At 31.1% G+C, this 20,657-nt stretch overlaps 4 protein-coding genes across 4 annotated transcripts; all 4 read left to right on the top strand.

The window, feature by feature from the left end:
• Nucleotides 1-266: 266 nt before the first annotated feature.
• Nucleotides 267-2,589, top strand: LOC106746665. The gene is made up of 6 exons (XM_014623462.1): nt 267-402; nt 556-820; nt 1,106-1,226; nt 1,799-1,944; nt 2,318-2,450; nt 2,536-2,589. Exons 1-6 carry the CDS (start codon nt 267-269, stop codon nt 2,587-2,589), a joined length of 855 nt encoding a protein of 284 aa, XP_014478948.1.
• A 3,014-nt stretch (nt 2,590-5,603) lies between these two features.
• LOC106746664 lies at nt 5,604-9,990 on the top strand. The gene is made up of 5 exons (XM_014623459.1): nt 5,604-5,810; nt 6,358-6,503; nt 6,874-7,006; nt 9,282-9,455; nt 9,916-9,990. The coding sequence occupies exons 1-5, from the start codon at nt 5,604-5,606 to the stop codon at nt 9,988-9,990; spliced, it is 735 nt and encodes a 244-aa protein (XP_014478945.1).
• A 37-nt stretch (nt 9,991-10,027) lies between these two features.
• On the top strand, nt 10,028-14,167 carry LOC106746663. Its single transcript, XM_014623458.1, has 5 exons — nt 10,028-10,032; nt 10,098-10,188; nt 10,366-10,511; nt 12,025-12,157; nt 14,036-14,167. The coding sequence occupies exons 1-5, from the start codon at nt 10,028-10,030 to the stop codon at nt 14,165-14,167; spliced, it is 507 nt and encodes a 168-aa protein (XP_014478944.1).
• A 725-nt stretch (nt 14,168-14,892) lies between these two features.
• On the top strand, nt 14,893-19,382 carry LOC106746662. Its single transcript, XM_014623457.1, has 6 exons — nt 14,893-14,898; nt 15,429-15,574; nt 15,804-15,936; nt 18,606-18,723; nt 18,860-19,115; nt 19,247-19,382. The coding sequence occupies exons 1-6, from the start codon at nt 14,893-14,895 to the stop codon at nt 19,380-19,382; spliced, it is 795 nt and encodes a 264-aa protein (XP_014478943.1).
• The last annotated feature ends 1,275 nt before the right edge of the window (nt 19,383-20,657 follow it).

The following is a 20,657-nucleotide window of genomic DNA, read 5'->3' as shown; positions in this document are numbered from 1 at the left end:
TCATTTTCCCCATCAATCTATTGCTTGTAGTTTACAGCGTTTCTCACCACGGAATGTACACTCCGGTTTATTATTAAAATTCTCTGCTCCGCGATATTTTTTTTTATGTATATAATCGAGTACAACTATTTCTGGACAAACGGCCAAACTGTAAGTTCAGCAACGATTACAATAACCGTTATATATATAATAAAGTCATTCTCGAAATATATAGATTTTTATACGCTATCATTCTTATTTGGATTTCATATCGTGAAACGTTCGTTATGTTGATGATACAACAGGTGAAATATTTAATGGAAGAACTTCAAAGGATATGTAACGAGCTAAAAGACGAGAATGAAATCATTATCATGAAGAAGTACGGAAATATCGCAAAATTGTGCACAGCCGCACTTATGTGTAAGAGACAACATGATATCGTCTGTAGTAATTGAATCTTATCATTTGAAAAGAATAAATGATAAAAAAATATGAAACGAAAAATATTTTATATTTCATGACAATAAAGAAACAGTGATCTACACAACTACTTTCTTTTAAACAATTCTAAAGGTCTTGGCGCTAGTGCCATATGCATTTATGTTTGCCCGCTAATTTGGACACACATCGTCGACGTCGTTTTACCTACAAATGAATCTAGAACGCATCATACAATGCAAGTTATCACCGAGTATTTCGTTGATCCTGAAAAATATTTCTTTTTAATCTTATTGCATATGGCAGCATCCACTTTTATAGGAACTTTCATATTAATGGCGACATTACCGATGTTCATAGCTTTCCTTGCATACGTCTGTGGAATGTTCAGAATTGCCAGGTAAAGGAAAAAAATTTAATATAAAAAAAAAAGAAATAAAATATAAAAATAAAATTTAATATAGAAGTAAAAACGCGGGAATATTGCGATAATAAATAAACTGTAAGCGCATAAAAACTTTAATCTCTTAATTATATGAAAATGAAACGAAAATGTGCAAAGAAAGACTAAAATTTTCGCAAACAATTAATAAAGTAAAATTAGATTAGTTGATCAATCTTCATCGTCACCACAAACAAATTTAGAAAGATACTATATCATTGCAGCAAATAAAATTGTTCACAGTTATCGCATCGAACAAGCACTCTCAAATGATATTTCTCGGAAGATCGGTCCAAGGAACGTGATAAGAATCCATAAGGAAATCATTTACGCTGTTGATATTCATCGGAAGGCTATGAAGTCGGTATTTATTCGATAGTACAATAAAATGTGTATAATAACATTTTCTTATCCCATTTTTAAAGATATTCCGGACTTTTGGTATCCCGTTTCGAGGGAATGTTCATGTTTTTAATAGTGTTTGGCGTGCTGTCCTTTAGTCTTAATTTATTTCAAGTAAGTAGTTTAATTTTCATGAAAATGCACACGATTTATAGACACATGAATTATAGATGTTATTTTATAAATATAATATTAAGAAAAAATAAATAAAGGAATATATAACTCAGTTGCTGCTATAAAGATAATCAACAACTCGTATTCAGAATCGTACCGATCACAACGTGACAAATATTCAAGAGAGGGCAAATAATATTTGCATATAGCTTAATCATTTTCTTAGTTTTTGTACCCTTAAATCTTAAATTTTTTATACATTCATAACATGATTCGTCTGTGTTAAATATGTATGTGTGTAGATATGTAACGTGTGTAGGTTTGTTCACATGCACATGTGCATGCGTGCATGTGTACGTATGTGTGTATCATTAATTGGAAGTACCACGTAATAAATTCTCTTCTGTCTTGTTATTTTAGGTCTTTCAGATTTTGTCGTTTGGTGGCGACAAGGACGAGCTTTTCTTGCATCTCAGTTATGTAAGTTTCAATCTCTCGTATATGTTTTTAGCAAACTATACAGCACAAGAGGTTACGGATCACAACGACCACGTGTTTGTAACAACGTAAGAAGAATATTCACATATACCGTTGTAAATTGTTATTAATGTGCTATAAAGATTAATGAACAGATTCCCAGAAAGAACAAAAAATAACGGTGAAATGATTTCAGAATCAAATGATGAGGAAATGATTGAAAAATGGATTTTATAGACATCTTTTCTAGTTATTTTCTAGTTATTTTGAAATTTTTTTTTGTTCTACCTGGACTGATAGAAAGACTGAAATTTGAGAAGCTTTCAAATCGCACATATATTGTAACAGTAATGACACATATTCTTTAGATTTTAAAAATTATCTATTTGAAAATAGCAAAAAGATACGCCGATAATGCTGATTATTGACTCCCTTTGTTCGTTTTTTATCGTCACTTTACAGATACAATGCCCAATGGTATGCAGTACCTTTACGTATTCAGCGGATGATATTGTTTCTCCTGCAAAAGGGCACCAAGACCTTCAGCCTGAACATTGGTGGATTAATTATAGGATCTTTGGAAAGTTTCGCTTCGGTAGGAAGTACATCGTATGTAAAAATATGCAAATTAATATGCTTTTTGGCACAAACAACACGAAAGGAAATGTTTCTTGTTGTAGCTACTTAGCGTGTCTATATCGTACTTCACCGTTATATATTCGACCCAGAAATGATCAGGATTTTTCACTTATCGAAACATACAACGCTACAATTACAACGTTTGATAAAAGCAATGTTTGTCTGTGATCATGTTATTATTCGTATAATATTAATTTGTCTGTGGCACTTTCTCGTTAAAAATAAATCTTTCACGTAAATAAATCGCCTAAATGACGGGCAATACCACTTTTAATAAATAAAGGATGTATATTTAAAAAATTAACCAACAATTTTAAAATATAGACAAAAATGATTTTATATAAAACATACACCTAATAATTCCACAACAGGCGTCAACAATTGCAAATGCTACATGTGCGCTGACGTGAGTTAACGTTTTAATTTAAATTAATTAATCTAAAATGCATTAACTTTAACTTTTTCTCATTTAATTCCAAATAATTCATCAATATTAAATTCATCGTGATCTACTGACAATATAGAATTAAAAGAATAAAAAATAATGTCAGCAGAAATTCTTTTCGTCTTTTTGAATGCTAGTAATATTTTTTCTTTTATAGAGTGCTGACCATAAAACAGGTATTTCCTTACAATAGACTTTTTATAATAACTTTTCATTATTTCGCATAAATATTTTCCACGATTAAAAAAATAATTATGCAAAAGGATATACATAAATATATAGAGTATCTCAAACCTTTTCGGTACACGTGGTGTGCAGATAAAACGAATGAAACTGAGCAGAAAAGTCATGTGCCATTTTGCAAAGTCTTTTTGTTATTGCAGAAATACGAATTTGTAAATAGCAAGAAGATGGGTTAGTGCTCCTATATTAATATTTCTCATTATTTCACAGCGATATAACTGTTACATAACGTTACATTACGTGATGTTATGTAACAGACATATTATTGTATCGGACATTATAAAATCGATATTATGTTATTGATACTTGATGTTTACTGGGTACTCTATTTGTATTATTCTCTTGTTATAAGGAAATTATACATTATGTATTTTATGATTGCCACTCTTTAGAAAATAGTAACGCAAGTGAAGAACCTAACCGCATCTTAATTACTTAGCAACAATCACGATATGCTTAAGTTAAATTCAGAGGTTCGATGTTGAGATCCAGTATCATTAAAGAAAATGATCTAAATGAAGCTCAAAGAAGCTTTAAATTACAAATAACGGTACTACTTTACAATACCGACAAATCGATCAACTGGCCGACTGGCTAGCTTTCCAGTAAAGATCAGACATGTGTGTCGTATGAGGGCACGCATTGGACTGGAGCATGCAGTACTATGAGAGAGTGACAGCGCATGCGCAAAATTCGCTAAGGTAAGTTTCACCTAATGAGCGTTACTCTTTGGAGAACGAACACCTGAAAAATTTCTTTAAACGCTTATTCCATTAAACTGTGTCATTGTGAATATCCCGAACTGTGAATATTCGAACGGAAGTATTTTCCGATATTTATTGCGTTGCACGCAATTAGATCATTTGCGTTAAAATATTACAAAGGAAGAGAAAACGATGATATATTTTATGGGTCATCCAGAAGAAGGATGAACAAATCATCATCTACAACTCCACGTTCAAACGCGTCTCGATACTCGAGCAAGAATGATCTCTTTCGACTTAAATAAGAATTTTAATATAAATCGAATTCTTTTGCTCTCTATCGGTTTATGGCCGTACCAACGATCGAATTTTGCCCGATTACAGCTAATTGTGGTATATGTCGTTCTAACAAGCTTCGTTATATTCCAGGTACATTAATGTTTTTATTTTTCATCAAATACGATTTTTTTTCAATTATTTTATTTTTCATTAAATAAATCGTTTATCACTAATATTTATGATTACTCAATTGTTCCAAGAACAGATTGATCTTAGTTATTTAATATTACACATTTCTATATGTCATTCCTTACAATTATTTGACCAGTTTTATTCCTCGTATGGTCCGTTTTTAGCCCACCCTTAATTCATTCTATTCTTTTCCCCATCAATCTATTGCTTGTAGTTTACTGCGTTTCTCACCACGGAATGTACACCCCGATTTATCATTAAAATTCTCTGCTCCGCGATATTCTTTTTTATGTATATAATCGAGTACAACTATTTCTGGACAAACGGCCAAACTGTAAGTTCAGCAACGTTAACAATAACCGTTATATATATATATATATATATATATATATATACACATATATATATATAATAAACTTATTCTCGAAATATATAGATTTTTATACACTATCATTCTTATTCGGATTTCATAACGTGAAACGTTCGTTATGTTAATGATATAACAGGTGAAATATTTAATGGAAGAACTTCAAAGGATATGTAACGAACTAAAAGACGAGAATGAAATCATTATCATGAAGAAATACGGAAACATCGCAAAATTTTGCACAGCCGCACTTATGTGTAAGAGACAATATGATATCGTCTGTAGCAATTGAATCTTATCATTTGAAAAGAATAAATGATAAAAAATATGAAATTAATAAATATTCTATATTTCATGAGAACAAAGAAACAGCGATCTACACAACTACTTTCTTTTAAACAATTCTAAAGGTCTCGGCGCTAGTGCCATATGCATTTATGTTTGCCCGTTAATTTGGACACACATCCTCGACGTCGTTTTACCTACAAATGAATCTAGAACGCATCATACAATGCAAGTTATCACCGAGTATTTCGTCGATCCTGAAAGATATTTCTTTTTAATCTTATTGCACATGGCAGCATCCACTTTTATAGGAACTTTCATATTAATGGCGACAGGACCGATGTTCACAGCTTTCCTTGCGTACGTCTGTGGAATGTTCAGAATCGCCAGGTGAAGGAAAAAAAATGTAATATAAAAATAAAATATAGAAATAAAATATTGAAATAAAATTTAATATAGAAATAAAAACGCGGAATATTGCGATATTAAATAAAATGTAATTGCATAAAAACTTTAGTCTTTTAATTATATGAAAATGAAACGAAAATTTGCAAAGAAAGACTAAAAATTTTCGCAAACAATTAATAGAGTAAAATGCGACTAAATGTCGATATATCTTCATCGTCACTACAAACAAATTTAGAAAAAGACTACATCATTGCAGCAAATGAAATTTTTCACAGTTATCGTATCGAACAAGCACTCTCAAATGATATTTCTCGGAAAATCGGTCCAAAAAACGTGATAAGAGTTCAGGAAATCATTTACGCTGTAGACATTCATCGGAAGGCTATGAAGTCGGTATTTATTCGATAGAACAATAAAATCCCTATAATAACATTTTCTTATACCATTTTTAAAGATACTCCGGACTTTTGGTATCCCGCTTCGAGGGAATGTTCATGTTCTTAATAGTGTTTGGTGTGCTCTCTTTTAGTCTTAATTTATTTCAAGTGAGTAGTTTAGTTTTCCTGAGAATGCATACGAATTATAGATGTTATTTTATAAGTATAATATTAAGAAAAAATAAGTAAAGGAATATATAACTCAGTTGCTGCAGTAAAGTAATCAACAAATCGTATTTAGAATCGTACCGATCACAACGTGGTAAATTTTCAAGAGAGAGGAAATATTATTTGCATATAACTTAATCATTTTCTTATTTTTTGTGCCTTTAAACTTTAAATATTTTATATATACATAACATGATTCGTCTGTATTAAATATGTGTGTGTGAGGATATGTAAGTTTATTCACGTGCATATGTGCATGCGTGCGTGCGTACGTATGTTTGTATAAATAATTGGAAGTACTACGTAATAAATTCTCCTCTGTCTTGTTATTTCAGGTCTTTCAGATTTTGTCGTTTGGTGGCGACAAGGACGAGCTTTTCTTGCATTTCAGTTATGTAAGTTTCAATCTCTCGTATATGTTTTTAGCAAACTATGCAGCACAAGAGGTCACGGATCACAATAACCACGTGTTTGTAACCACGTAAGAGGAATATTCACATATACTATTGTAAATTGTTATTATTATACTATATAGATCAATAAACGGACTCCCAGAAAGAATAAATATAACGATAAAATAATTTCAGAATCAAATGATGACGAAATGATTGGAAAATGGATTTTATAGACATTTTTTTAGTTATCTTCTAGTTATTTTGAAATTATTTTTTGTTCTACCTGAACTGATAGAAAAACTAAAATTTGAGAAGCTTTCAAATCGCACATATATTGAAATAGTAATGACACATATTCTTTAGATTTTCAAATTATCTATTTGAAAATAGCAAGAAGATACACTGATCATGCTGATTATTAGTTCCCTTTATTAGTTTTTTATCGTCATTTTACAGATACAATGTCCAATGGTACGCAGCACCTTTACGTATTCAGCGAATGATATTGTTTCTCCTGCAAAGAGGCGCCAAGACCTTCAGCCTGAACATTGGTGGATTAATTATAGGATCTTTAGAAAGTTTCGCTTCGGTAGGAAGTACATCGGGTGTAAAGATATGTAAATTTGTATGCTTTTTGGCACAAACAACACGATGGGAAATGTTTTTTTGTTGCAGCTACTTAGCGTGTCTATATCGTATTTCACCGTTATATATTCTACCCAGAAATAATCAGGATTTATCACTTATCGAAAGATGTAACGGTACGATTACAACGTTTGATGAAAGCAATGTTTGTTTGTGATCATGTTATTATTCATGTCATGTTAATCTGTCTGTGGCACTTTCTCGTTAAAAATAAATCTTTCACGTAAATAAATCACCTAAATGATAGACAATACCACTTGTAGCAAATGAAGGATATATATTTAAAAAATTAACCAACAATTTTCAAATAAATACAAAAATAATCTTATATATAACATATACCTAATAATTCCACAATTGGTATCAACAATTGCAAATGCTACATATATGCTGTTATATGCTCACAATATGTCATTTAAGTTCAGAAAGTCGTTACTTAGACGATGCGGGCGCTTTTCATGTCCATTACATTGTATACAGACCGACTGACATTCCACAGTTATACAGGGTGCCCGGTGATTATCTCAGCATCCGCGCGTGGTGTGCAAGTAGAACGAATTAAACTAAAGAGGAAGGTCACATATCCTTTTACAAAAATCACAATAATTAGTGAGGAATTAATTAATTTATATGAGCTAATGATCGCACAGGAAACAGTAGACCAGTCTTTATATAATAGAAAAACTATCTTATATGTAACTTTGAAAACATTTTGCAAATTTAATAGAAACGAAAAGCAGAATCCGTTTAAACAATTAAACAACTAATTATATCAAAACGGTTTCCATCAAATGTTTCGAAACGGATGTACACTAAACGTTTAAACGTGTATTCGGAAAACGGATCGAAACGAGAACTCTAATCAGCACATTTTGTTGACCGATCAACTTACCAACCAACTTTCAAATCAATGGCAGGATGTGTATCGTATGAGAGCTTGTACAGGACTGAAGCGTGTGGCACTACGAAAGAGTGACAGCGCATGCGCAGAATTCGTTAAGGGAAGTTCCACCTGGTGAGTGTTACTCTATGGAAAATAAACACCCGTAAAATTTCTTCAAACGTCTCATCGATCGCTTAGTCTGATGACCTGTTCCAGTATTAAAATGTGTCATTACAAATATCCCGAATTCACAGAAATATTTCCCCGCGGCTTATTATGTTGCACGAAATTAAACCGTTTACATTAAAATGTGACAAAAAAAAAGGAAAATGATGATATATTTTATGAATCAACCAAGGAGAGAGGAAATGAATGAAACTCCACCTACTTCACGCTCAAACGTGTTTTGGTATTCGAGGAAGGATGATTTATTTCGACCTGACTAAGAATTTCAATATCAATCGAATCCTTTTACTCGCTATTGGTTTATGGCCGTATCAACGATCGAAATTTGTCCGACTACAACTAATTGTATTTTCTGTTATTCTAATAAGCTATGTTACATTCCAGGTCAGCACTTTTATTTTTTATCACCTAACAAATTGTTTATCACTTACATTTTCAGCTACTTAGTTATGTCGCGGTAACACAGTTTTCTTAATTATTTAATACTATATTTTTATATATTATAATATTACTTCCAATTATATTAATGGCAATATAATGCCATTATATATAAATACCACTATAATGGCAACTAATTATTAGAAGAAAAGCACCAAAACTGACATACCATTTTGTTTTTCGTCTCTAAACCTTGTTCAAAGTGTAACTTTGATGCGAACCAAAAACTTTCATACCAAAATACATGTCCAAATCCAAAGTGTGTAATTTTACACACTTTGGATCTACAATGTGGATTATAGATTTTTAGTAGCAGTAAATATCGGAATGCACCCTTTAATAGTTTATACCAGAAGCCCACAATAATAATTACAAATATTTAAACTTGTACCCTTTATGGAGCATAGAAAAATAATTAACTATTAGCTTGTTAAGGAAAATTTGTCTATCAACCTGTTACTTACAGCTTACAACATTCCTGACAGCAGAATGTACTCCTAAATTGATCATTAAAATTCTCTGTTCCGCGATATTTTTTTTTATGTACGTAGTCGAGTATAATTGTTTCTGGGCAAACAGCCAAACTGTAAGTCGAGTAACGATTATAATATCCGTTACAATAAACTTATTCCTGATAAGTAGATTTCTACATTATTCCATTTTTTCCAAACTTCACAACGGGAAACGGTCCGTTATGTTGATGACATAACAGGTAAGATATCTAATGGAAGAACTTCAACGAATATGTAACGAGCTAAAAGACGAGAATGAAATTGCTATCATGAAGAAGTACGGAAACATCGCGAAATTTTTCACGGCCGCACTTATGTGTAAGAGCATAATCATTAGATATTTTAAGCGAACAGAAAAGCAGCGTTCTATGCAGGTACTTCTTTTCAATAATTTTAAAGGGCTTGGTGCCAGCGTTCTATGTATTCTTATTTTGCTGCCAATTTTGCCACACATCCTCGACGTCGTTTTGCCTGCCAATGAATCTAGGGTGCGTCGTACGACGCAAATTATGACTGAATATTTCGTCGATCCTGAAAGATATTTTTTCTTAATCTTATTACATATGGATGCATCCTGGTTTATAGGAACTGTCGTGGTAATCTCGACAGGATCAACATTCATAGCGTACCTCAAACATGCTTGTGGAATGTTTAGTGTCGCCAGGTGAAGGAAGAACGAAATTTAACGTAAAATACAGTGCTAGGGGAATATTGTAATTTTAAATACAGCACACACATATTAAATTGTGATTTAATAGATTTTCATCATCAGCACGAATAAATTTGGAATGAGACAACGCAGTAATTACAGTAATTGAAATTGTTTGTTTGCAGTTATCGCATCGAACAAGCACTATCGAATGGCATTCCTTGGAAAATCGATCCAAAGAACGAAATAAGGATTCGTAAAGAAATAATATATGCCGTGGACATTCATCGAAAAGCTATGAAGTCAGTACTTATTCGATAGTACAATAAAACGTTTATAACAACATTTTCTTCTTCCGCTTCCGAAGGTATTCTGAATTTCTCGTGTCCAACTTCGAGGGTTTGTTTATGTTTTTAGTAGTGTTCGGTGTCGCCTGTTTAAGCCTTAATTTATTTCAAGTAAGTCATTTTACCTTTCCATGCGTCTAAACGTGAATTAGACGTTATTTTATTTATATCAATTATTAGTATAATTAACAAGAATTTTGTAATGAAAAGAAATGTATCGTTCCAATATTGCACATGTAAAAATAATGAAAAATTCATGTACATAATGAGTTAATGGTGTTGTCTCAGGTCTTACAAATTATATCATTCGGTGGCAACATGGATGAACTTTACCAGCATATTGTTTACATAATTATCATTATTCTGTACATGTTTTTAACTAACTACTTGGGACAAGAAATTGCTGACCATAATGATCGCGTGTTCGTAACCGCGTAAGAAATATTTTCATATCTCATTTGAAATTATTATTAATGTACATCACTTATCGATATGCAGACTAATAATGGGAGCGAAATTTGACAATGATTGCAAATTGTTCTCACGCTGCAATATTATTGACGTGTCTTCTTCTCATTACCAAATTGTTACTATGAAAATGATCAAAAGATGCGCCAATAATGCAATGCAGCGTGATATTTTTATGGAGGAAAAACGTTAAAACTAACGTAGATATAATAAACTGACATACCGGTAAACTGACATACCGTATCTTCCGATTTCAGATTTAATACTTTATATAGTTGGAGCTATTGGTGAATGCCTTTTCCCTTTTTCTTGTTTGTTTATTTAAGGTGGTCGGAAAAAAGTCAGGAGATCCTTTTTCATATGTTCAAAGAGCAATATACTTCGGAAGATTTTAAAATATTAAAACATATGCAAGATTAAAGATAACATAACGTAAGGAAAACTAAATAAAAAATAAAATAAATAAATAAAATAAAATAAATTAATTAAATAAATAAATTAAATAAATATATAAAGTAAATAAATAAAAATAAAAATTTATAAAATATTTATAAATAAATGTATAAAGTAATTTAATTTTAATTTTTTTAATTTATTTTTNTAAAAGTCTCAATACTATGGCGACAGATCACTTTCTTATGTGGAATATAGGGGAGATCGGTTGACTAAAGAGATTGGAGGAGTTGGTTAATCGATTATTCTTGCTATTTTTTAACAGATTATAGAATCGAGCAAGCAGATATTTCAAACATATCAAAGATGTTTGTGAAATTTCTACTTACTTGATTCTGTAATCTATTAGAAAACAACAGAAATAATCAATTAGCCAACTTATTCTTTTAACCAATTAAATTCAGTCTCTCTACACAAAGGAAATATTGTAATAAAAATTATTACATAAGTTTGTGATGCTGGATTATATTATAATTATTATCAGTTATTACAGTTAGTTAAAAATATTAAGCGTGTTGTAATCTTTAATAATGTATACACACGACACACAAACCTAAAGATTATAACATCATAATTTCAGTCATAATTCCGATATGGTCCAGCATTATAAAATTTTATGGTAATTTTTGTTACAATATTTTCGTGTAAAAATCTTGATAGTAAAACTAACGAATGTCTCTCTCCTGTCAGAAAAGTCGGAGTTGTTTATTTGGTTCTGAATCAATGATGACTGATTTGCACTCGCGTGACTCACGTGTGTCTCGATGCGTCACTCGTTGTCTCAGTAGTAATTTACATGGTCGAAATTGATATTGGGAGTTCCGTTTACTCGGATGCAAAATATAAATTTTGATTTTCTCCCCGCATGTGTAATAATTTTCACAGGGCTATCGTATATTTTGGTAGAGAAGTGTTTCTGATTTACACATTTCAATTTTATACCTTCAATAAGGCTTTAAAGTTTAAAAACAAAATGATATGTCGATTTTGGGATTTTTCTCCTACTCATTTTTTGATATTTTGCAGGTACAATATTCAATGGTACGTAGCACCTTTACAAACTCAGAGGATGATACTGTTTCTCTTGCAAAGGAATAAAAGGACATTCAATCTTAATATCGGAGGAATAGTCACAGGATCCTTAGAAAATTTCGCCTCGGTAGGAAATATACCGTATATAAAAATACACAGATTTAGAGCGTGTTTCTTGCACAAGCAACACAAACGAAAATGTTTCTTTACAGCTGGTTAGCGCGTCGATGTCTTACGTCACCATCATGTATTCCACCCAAAAATGATCGTGCGAGGATATATTACTTGTCAAGAAACCAACATTGGAAAAAAAAAACGATAATTATCTGTGATCATACTATTACTAGTATCGTCAAATTGTCCGTGTTATTTTTTCCTTAAAAAAAAATTCTTACACCTTATATAATTTATGATTGCATTTCCACCAGAAATAAAAACACAAACAGAAATCGTAGTGATATCTTTGTTGTTCAATATCGATAAGTAATATCTGTTAAGTAACTTCGGGAAAAAGTAAAATTTCCAATGTCGGAATGTCCAAGCATGATATCCAGAAAAATGAGGAAGAGTAGATCGAAAATAAGAAACTGCTGAATATTTTCAGTTACAATCTGTTACTTTACCGGAGGTAGTATTATTCCTGAGATATCGGCACATAATATTGATCAACCAACCTCAACTAACTTTTCAGTCATAGATCAAACATGTGTATCGTACGAAGGTACAAATTGGACTGAAGCGTACGGCACTCCGAGAGAATGACAGCGCATGCGCAAAATTCGTTAAGGGAAGTTTCATCTAATGAGAATAACACCTGTCCAATTTCTTTAGATGTCTCATTGACCGTTTTATAGTTACATTATTTCCCGACGAAAATGTTATACCGATCTCAGGATAGTGAAAATTTGTGCGACTTTTTACATTATGCAAAATCATACCATTTGCGCTAAGATATACAGGAGAAATAAAATAGTGTAGTATATCTTATCGATTAGCAGAGGAAGGGAAATGGGAGAAATTTCACTTACCTACATCTTCATAAATGTACCTCGGTAATAGAGAAGAGATGAAGTCCTTTGATCCGTATGAGAATTTCAACATCAATCGGATTCTCTTGCTTGCCATCGGCTTATGGCCATATCAGCGATCGAAACTTGTCGTATGTCAGCTGATCTTGATTCCTGGTATTCTAATAAGCTTCATTACATTTCAGGTACACAAACATTATTAATTTTTTTTGTAGTAATACATTGCATTTATTGCACTATTACTTACACTTTCTTAATTAATTCATATTTATGTAGAGAGAATTAATTTGATTATTTAATATTATATTTTTGAGTGTCACCGAGTGTGTTAGTTTTAATACTTAACAATATAATATGTAATAGTTACCAATTATTATATATTTTGATTATAAATATATTAATTTATATTCTAAAGCACGTGGAGAAGCACTTGAAAAATTTGTCAATCACTAATATTATAATGAAAATCTCTCGACCAATTTATTGTTTGCAGCTTACAACGTTCCTGACCACGAAATGCACTCCCAACTTTATCATTAAAATTCTATCCTCCACGATATTTTTTTTTATGTACGTAGTTGAGTACATTTGTTTCTGGGCAAACGAACAAATTGTAAGTCGAGCAAGGAATAAATATTCATACATAATACGAAAGACAGCAAATATGCGTCTAGGTACTATTCAAATTCATAATATAACTTATAATGATTTTTTTTTATTACGACTGAAGGGGATCTAAAATAAAGTTAAAACATTTTGTAATTTTATATTAAAATTCATTGAATTTAAACGACCTTCGCCTATAAATTTGCTTCTAATGTCTTTTGTATCGTATGTGATTATAATCTAAGGAGCCATCTATTATAGAATTGATGAAGTACTTGATACAATAAACATATTTCCAATAAATAATTTCCTACATTCGACCATACTTTTTCGAATTTTATGGCGCAAAACGCTATACGTTGACAAAACAGGTAAAATATCTAATGGAAGAACTTCAACGGATATGTAACGAGCTAAAAGACAAAAATGAAATCGCCATCATAAAAAAGTACGGAAACAATGCGAAACTTTATACGGCTACACTTACGTGTAAGAGAACATGAAATAAAACGATATTGTCCGTAGCAAAGTACTTATTTGTATCCGAAATTTATTACTTAAAATGAATGAATGATAGTTAAATTTAAAACAAAACAAGCATTTGATATTTTATGAGAACAAAAAAATAACGATCTATATAACTTTTTTTTCAACTTCTTTTAAACAATTTTAAAGGGGCCGGCGCTAGTGGCATAGGTACTCTTTTTTCCTTGCCAATTTGGCCACGTATACTTGACATCGTTCTATCTACGAATGAATCGAGGGCGCATCGTACGACGCAAATCATAACAGAATATTTTGTCGATCCGGAAAGATATTTCTATTTAATCTTATTGCATGTGGATGTATCTTATTTCGTAGGAATTATTGTTGTAATCGCAACGGGAACGATATTCATAACTTATTTCAAACACGCCTGTGGAATGTTCAGAATCGCCAGGTAATGAAAAAAGAAAAATCACCATAAAAATAAAAATTCAAATGTAACAATTTTAAATAAAATATAGCAAATTGCAATTGATCGTCATCTTGGTCAAATTTAAAATAAATCTACGTAATTGCAACAAATGAAATTATTTACAGTTATCGCATAGAGCAACTATTATTAGGTGACATTTCACAGAAAATCGGTCCGAAGAACAATATGAAGATGCATAAAAAAATAATTTACGCCGTAGACATTCATCGAAAAGCTATGAAGTTAGTATTTATTCGATAGTGTGACAAAATGCGGGTAGTAACATTTTCTTCTTCCGTTTTTTTGAAGATTCTCCGTACTTATAGTATCCAGTTTTGAGAGATTATTCATGTTTTTAGTAGTGTCCTCTGTTATCTCTTTGAGTCTTAATTTATTTCTGGTGAGTCTTTTTAGTCTTACAAAACGTGCATATAAACAAAATTCCATTTTACATGAAAATAATAATTCGAATTTATATCGCACTATTTAAAAATATCAGAACTTAATGACATTAAGGAATTTTTTTTAGCTTAAAAAACGGGACAATGAAAAAGCTACTTGCAAATAATATTTATTCTCCTCCTAAAACTTGATACAATTACTATGTATAAAATTTTGAGAGAAGAACAAATATTATTCGCAAGTAACTTGTTCATTGTCCCGTTTTTTAAACTAAATCTCTGCCTTTTAATATGGTTAAGTTCTAATATTTTTATACATAATATAATTCATCATTATAAAATGTGTGACTATATGTTTCCAATTATAAGTATTATATATCAAGTATATATATGATACTGTCTCAGATTTTTCAGATTGTGTCATTCGGTGGTAACATAGAAGAACTCCTACTTCACCTCATTTACATATGTGTTATTTTCTTATACATTTTCTTAGCCAGCTATATCTCACAAGAGATCATGGATCATAATAAGGACGTATTCGTAACTGCGTAAGAGGCTATTTCATATACTGCTTACAATTATTATTATTGTACACTGTTGATCACCGTGTGTACTAATAACGAAATAAAAGTTCGATAAAGTTGACAAATTGTACAGTACAACATTATTTGCTCATCTCTTTGTCATTATCGAAATGCGAATTTGTAAATGGTAATAAGATGTGCTGGTGATGTACCGAATGTTGACTTCTCATATTAATTTCTCGTTATTTCGCAGGTACAACATCCGTTGGTACTTAGCACCTTTACACGTGCAGAGAATGATATTATTTCTCTTGCAAAGAGGCAGCAAAGCATTTAATCTCAACGTCGGTGGAGTAATGATAGGATCTTTCGAAAATTTCGCTTCGGTAGGAGACTTACTATGCGAAGATACGCATATTCATACGGTGTTTTTTGCGTATGTAATTAGAAAAAAATTTTTTTTTTCTTATAGCTAATCAGCATGTCTATATCTTATTTTACTGTCATGTATTCCACCCAGAAATGATCGGGCATGGATTTGCTAGTCGATGAGAATTATAGCATCACGACCCCTAAACTTAATACTACTAAGTTAGTGATTAATTATTGATTTTCTGAATATTAAAAGTACTACTGTAAATAATTTTTAGTGATTCAATTATAGAGCTTATAGTGACCACAAGTATTTCAATGTTTAAGTCTGCAGTAATTGTATACTCTTACAGAAAAATATTACTAGTTGATTAGTAGAGAGGAAAGAAATATTATGGCCTGCCATTTACATTTTATACAATAACTATGCTTGAAAGTAAAAATGCGTTATAAGAAATGCCAGCTATTGCGCATTAACATATTAATGCTGCAGCGTAAAAGAAGACTACTAAACAAATAATTCCATAAGTAATCGCTAAATTCATCATCTAATAGCGAAAATATTAAGAGGTCTGTAATGCCTATAAGGGCAGTAATGTCACTTTTCCTTCTAATAAATTACTATTATGCAGTATTTTTATTAATCTCCAGTGACTAATAATTTTGAACACTTCAATTACAGAGTAACTAGTACTTCAGATTAATTTAGCTTCGNAATTTAGTACTAGTGGTAATGATTAATACTGAAATTAGTGACTCCACAATATTTATTGTATATCGTATATCGTTTTTCATATATTGTTAGAATATATTGTGAACTCGCTCGTCCTTTATTTCCAATATTTGCAAACATTATGTCATTAAAATGTTTTTTCAAAAGATATAAAAATACATTATAAACATAATTTTCCAAGATATCGCTAGAACACATTGATATCAGAAATTCCTATTCGATCCTTGAATTAAAATAATGCCAACTTCGGAAGGAAAAGGATGATGAAAATGACTGTTATAGGATCGAAACCACGGAGGCACTTATTATGAGATTAAAAAAAAAATAAAGAGGCAGTTCTTTTTATTATTTAATCAAAATGATCTAATATTAGTATGTCTTATCGCGTTTGTATCAATATAATTTTGTTGCAAATAATATTTTATAATTACAGTAATTAATTCCTGCAATGCCTAATCAATGATTAAGCACTGGCCAAATAATTGAAATATTGCCAATATTTCACTTTCGGTTACAATCTATCGTACATTACCAGAGACAATTTCTTTGCTGATACAGTAACACAATACCAACGAACTGATCGATTCTTCCGTTCAACTTGAGACATGTATAGCTTACGAAAGCACGCAGTGGACTGAAGCATGTGGTGCAATGACAGAGCAACAGCGCCTGCGCAAAATTCTTTGGGGGAAATTTCACCCGATGAATGTTACACTATGGGAAATAAACATCTTTCGATTTTTTCTATAGTCGTCTCGTCGAATACTTAATCATTATCTATTGCCCGATAAAAAATTTTAACCCACGAATGTCCTTATCTCACGGTAGCATTTGGCATAATTTTGTTTACATTTTCACGAATTTACACAATTTACATTAAACTAGGGAAAGAAAATATGATGGTATATCTTATCCACTGGCTGGGGAAAAAAATGAACGAAACTTTATCGTCATTTCCGGTCAAAAGCAACCAAGTGCTCACGGAGAGATGATCTCTTTCAATCTGCATGAGAGTTTCAATGTCAGCCGGATTCTTCTACTCTTGATCGGTCTATGGCCCTATAACCGATCGAAATTTACTCAATTCCATGCAATCATGTCCCTCTGCATTTTGATGAGCTTCACCGTATTTCAGGTATAGTGAGTATTTTTAATGTTATATTATGTGTATAATGTGTTACTCTACACATTCTCGCTTGTAAGGGAGTTACATTTCTCCATGTAATTTACGTGATGTAGCATTGTGTTCAGAAGCGCATGATGTGATATGCCTGTACGTTACATTATTATGAATTTTATAAATCGTTCATCAGTTACAAACTAAACTATAATTAGCTACCAAACTAAACTATAGTTCATTAAACATTACATTTATCAGCATATCAAGATTGAGGGTAAAGGGCAATCTAAATGGTCGAAACATTTCGTTAACGTTGGGAAATCCGAAATATTTACGAACACGAGTTATATATGTTACAAAAATAAATATATATTACGTCGTAATATAAGTCAATTAACAAGTATAACTTCATTTAATTAAAGATTTTTATTAAAAATAAAATTTTTTTATTAAAATATTATAAATAATGAGCTTCTCGTTGTGCGACATCATACATAAAAGTGCAACTAGCTATTCTAGACTTATAGTTTGCTGTCTGTACGAAGTTATTTGTCCCTTTAATGCATTTGTCTATGAATTTATCCCTGACAGTTAACGACGTTTCTGACTATGGAATGCACATCTGATTTTGTCATCACAGTTTTCTCCTCCGCATTAGCCTTTTTCGCCTGTACAATTATATACAATTCATTCCTGATTAACAATCACAGTGTGAGTTAAGAGTAAACTGTATTCATCATTAATAACATCCAAATTGAGTAAATTTTTACACATTACAACACCCTCCGTATATTATAACAAGAAATGATACAGGTTCATACCGTCAACAGGTGAAACACCTGTTGGAGCAATTTCAGCAAATCTGTAATGAACTAAAAGACGAGAATGAGATCGCTATCATACAAAATTATGGGATCAATGCAAAACGTCTTACAACCACACTTACACGTAATAAATTATATTCGTTAAATTTTATCACACATAAGATCAAATAGATTAAATAAATCTGGAACTTTTAAAAATATATCTTCTGCAGAATTAATAAACTGCGATTAATATGATTATATTATTTTAATGTTTTCAGTACTTAACGCTGTATTTTTTATAATTATTCAATCAATGTGGCTGCGCTTCTTCAATATCTTTCCGTTCGAAAACGAGTCTGAAGAACAAATGCTATTTATCATGACTGAATACTTCGTGGATCAGGGAAAGTATCTTCACTTAATTCTTTTACACATGAATGCAGCGATATGTGTATCGTTACTTGGGATACTAGCGACCGGATCGACGTTATTAACATGGCTCCAATACGTCTGTGGAATGTTTAAAATTGCCAGGTAAGAAAATAAAGGGAAGAATTTATATGGATATGTAAATTTTTTTCGAGAACAAAATGGATTCTTCATTTATAGTTCGTAAATAATTTGGACGAGAGAAATAATGATCATAAAATATTAATTACTTGTAGTTATCGTATTGAACAAACGATGGAGTTTAACGTACAACATAATATTAATCTGGAGAATGTAATTATGATTTATAAGCACATTATTTGTGCCGTCGACATTCATCGCAAAGCTATGAAGTCAGTACTCATTCCATAATATTTATGTTATACTTTACATAGGGTGTCCCACCATGGAAACCGAGAACAGTTTTGGACACCCTGTATATATTACGTAACATATATTCCATAATACTTGCGCAATATAATATAAAATTTCTCATATTCTTAAAGGATCTCCATCTTAATAATGAAGAAGTTTGAAGGATCGTTATACCTCTTAGTACTGGTATTAGTCAGTGGTCTAAGCCTAAATCTATATAAAGTGAGTTTCGTCACTTTTATAGACAAATCTTTAGATAAGAATTACAATACAATACTAAAATATATGGGTGTTTGTATATATAGAGGTTGGCCCATTTTAATTGTCCCAGGGAAATTTCGAAATATGGAAGACTTGGGAAAACGTTGCAAACAAAAGTTGTCTTGGAAAGTTATCCCGGGTTTGAGATAAAAGTTAGTGACATCAATTTCGTTATATAATCAATAATTCAAGTCATTTCAAACTCATTTTATATTTTTTCATATTAAAAAATATGAGAATAATTATCAAAAATTATAAAATATCTCGAAAAGCGCTTAATTTCGATTATCTCACCCTAGTACTTTTATACGCGAATGAATAAAGGAATCGATTTGTATTTAAAAAAAACTATATGATTACATATAAAAAATTAAAAGCGATTTTCAAATCTTTGAAAAGTTACTTCATCAGAAAAAGGCGTTATACACTCCTACATAATACAACAGTTTCTGTATCGTATAATTTTTATTAAATAAATTTTTTTCTTACATTTATAATTTCGCAGATATTCAAGATGATAATGATTATTTTCTCACTCTATATATTTGATTATCATGTCGTAATGTTGAAAGAGTTATATATGTACAATATATATGACGCTAACCGACAAAAATGTTTAAACAACAAAAATTGTTGAATTCTCGACCTACTATTAAGTTTATTAAGAGTTTTTTACTCAATATGGTGTGTACTATCTATTATATAAAGATTGAATGGCTTTTGTAAACACCCTATATATGTTGAAACAAAAGTTGTATACTTTGCTTAATTGTCACGGAATATACTATATGCGCCATCTATCTGATGATCTGTCTGAACATTTGACGGTAGTCGTTTAAAAGATAGTTCTTTTAATACATGGCAATGACACGTGCTTAGAATGCCATGTTTTGGTTTATCTCAGGAAACTTTTGATCTACCCTCGTATATATATTTCCTTTTTTTCATAAAGCAACTCACTAACTTTAAAGAAACAATTTTATGATATTTTTCCAAGGAGTCTATCACAAC

Source organism: Dinoponera quadriceps, unplaced genomic scaffold, assembly GCF_001313825.1.
Source record: "Dinoponera quadriceps isolate SergipeBrazil2010 unplaced genomic scaffold, ASM131382v1 scaffold1565, whole genome shotgun sequence".
Taxonomy (NCBI): Eukaryota; Metazoa; Arthropoda; class Insecta; order Hymenoptera; family Formicidae; genus Dinoponera; species Dinoponera quadriceps.
The sequence above is the reverse complement of the archived record's forward strand: the minus strand, read 5'-3'. Positions and strand labels throughout refer to the sequence as shown.

What these genes read in the sequence shown, in the direction of transcription:
- LOC106746665 (XM_014623462.1), top strand. Translation starts at nt 267, where the DNA reads ATGTTGATGATACAACAGGTGAAATATTTAATGGAAGAACTTCAAAGG. An exon ending in ATCGGAAGGCTATGAAGTCG is followed by an intron (nt 1,227 to 1,798) that starts GTATTTATTCGA and finishes TTGTTATTTTAG; the next exon opens with GTCTTTCAGATTTTGTCGTT. An exon ending in GACCACGTGTTTGTAACAAC is followed by an intron (nt 1,945 to 2,317) that starts GTAAGAAGAATA and finishes GTCACTTTACAG; the next exon opens with ATACAATGCCCAATGGTATG.
- LOC106746664 (XM_014623459.1), top strand. Translation starts at nt 5,604, where the DNA reads ATGCGACTAAATGTCGATATATCTTCATCGTCACTACAAACAAATTTA. An exon ending in ATCGGAAGGCTATGAAGTCG is followed by an intron (nt 5,811 to 6,357) that starts GTATTTATTCGA and finishes TTGTTATTTCAG; the next exon opens with GTCTTTCAGATTTTGTCGTT. An exon ending in AAAAGCAGCGTTCTATGCAG is followed by an intron (nt 9,456 to 9,915) that starts GTACTTCTTTTC and finishes GTTTGTTTGCAG; the next exon opens with TTATCGCATCGAACAAGCAC.
- LOC106746663 (XM_014623458.1), top strand. An exon ending in TAAGCCTTAATTTATTTCAA is followed by an intron (nt 10,189 to 10,365) that starts GTAAGTCATTTT and finishes GTGTTGTCTCAG; the next exon opens with GTCTTACAAATTATATCATT. An exon ending in CCTTAGAAAATTTCGCCTCG is followed by an intron (nt 12,158 to 14,035) that starts GTAGGAAATATA and finishes TTGACAAAACAG; the next exon opens with GTAAAATATCTAATGGAAGA.
- LOC106746662 (XM_014623457.1), top strand. An exon ending in AAGGACGTATTCGTAACTGC is followed by an intron (nt 15,575 to 15,803) that starts GTAAGAGGCTAT and finishes GTTATTTCGCAG; the next exon opens with GTACAACATCCGTTGGTACT. An exon ending in CTTTCGAAAATTTCGCTTCG is followed by an intron (nt 15,937 to 18,605) that starts GTAGGAGACTTA and finishes TACCGTCAACAG; the next exon opens with GTGAAACACCTGTTGGAGCA.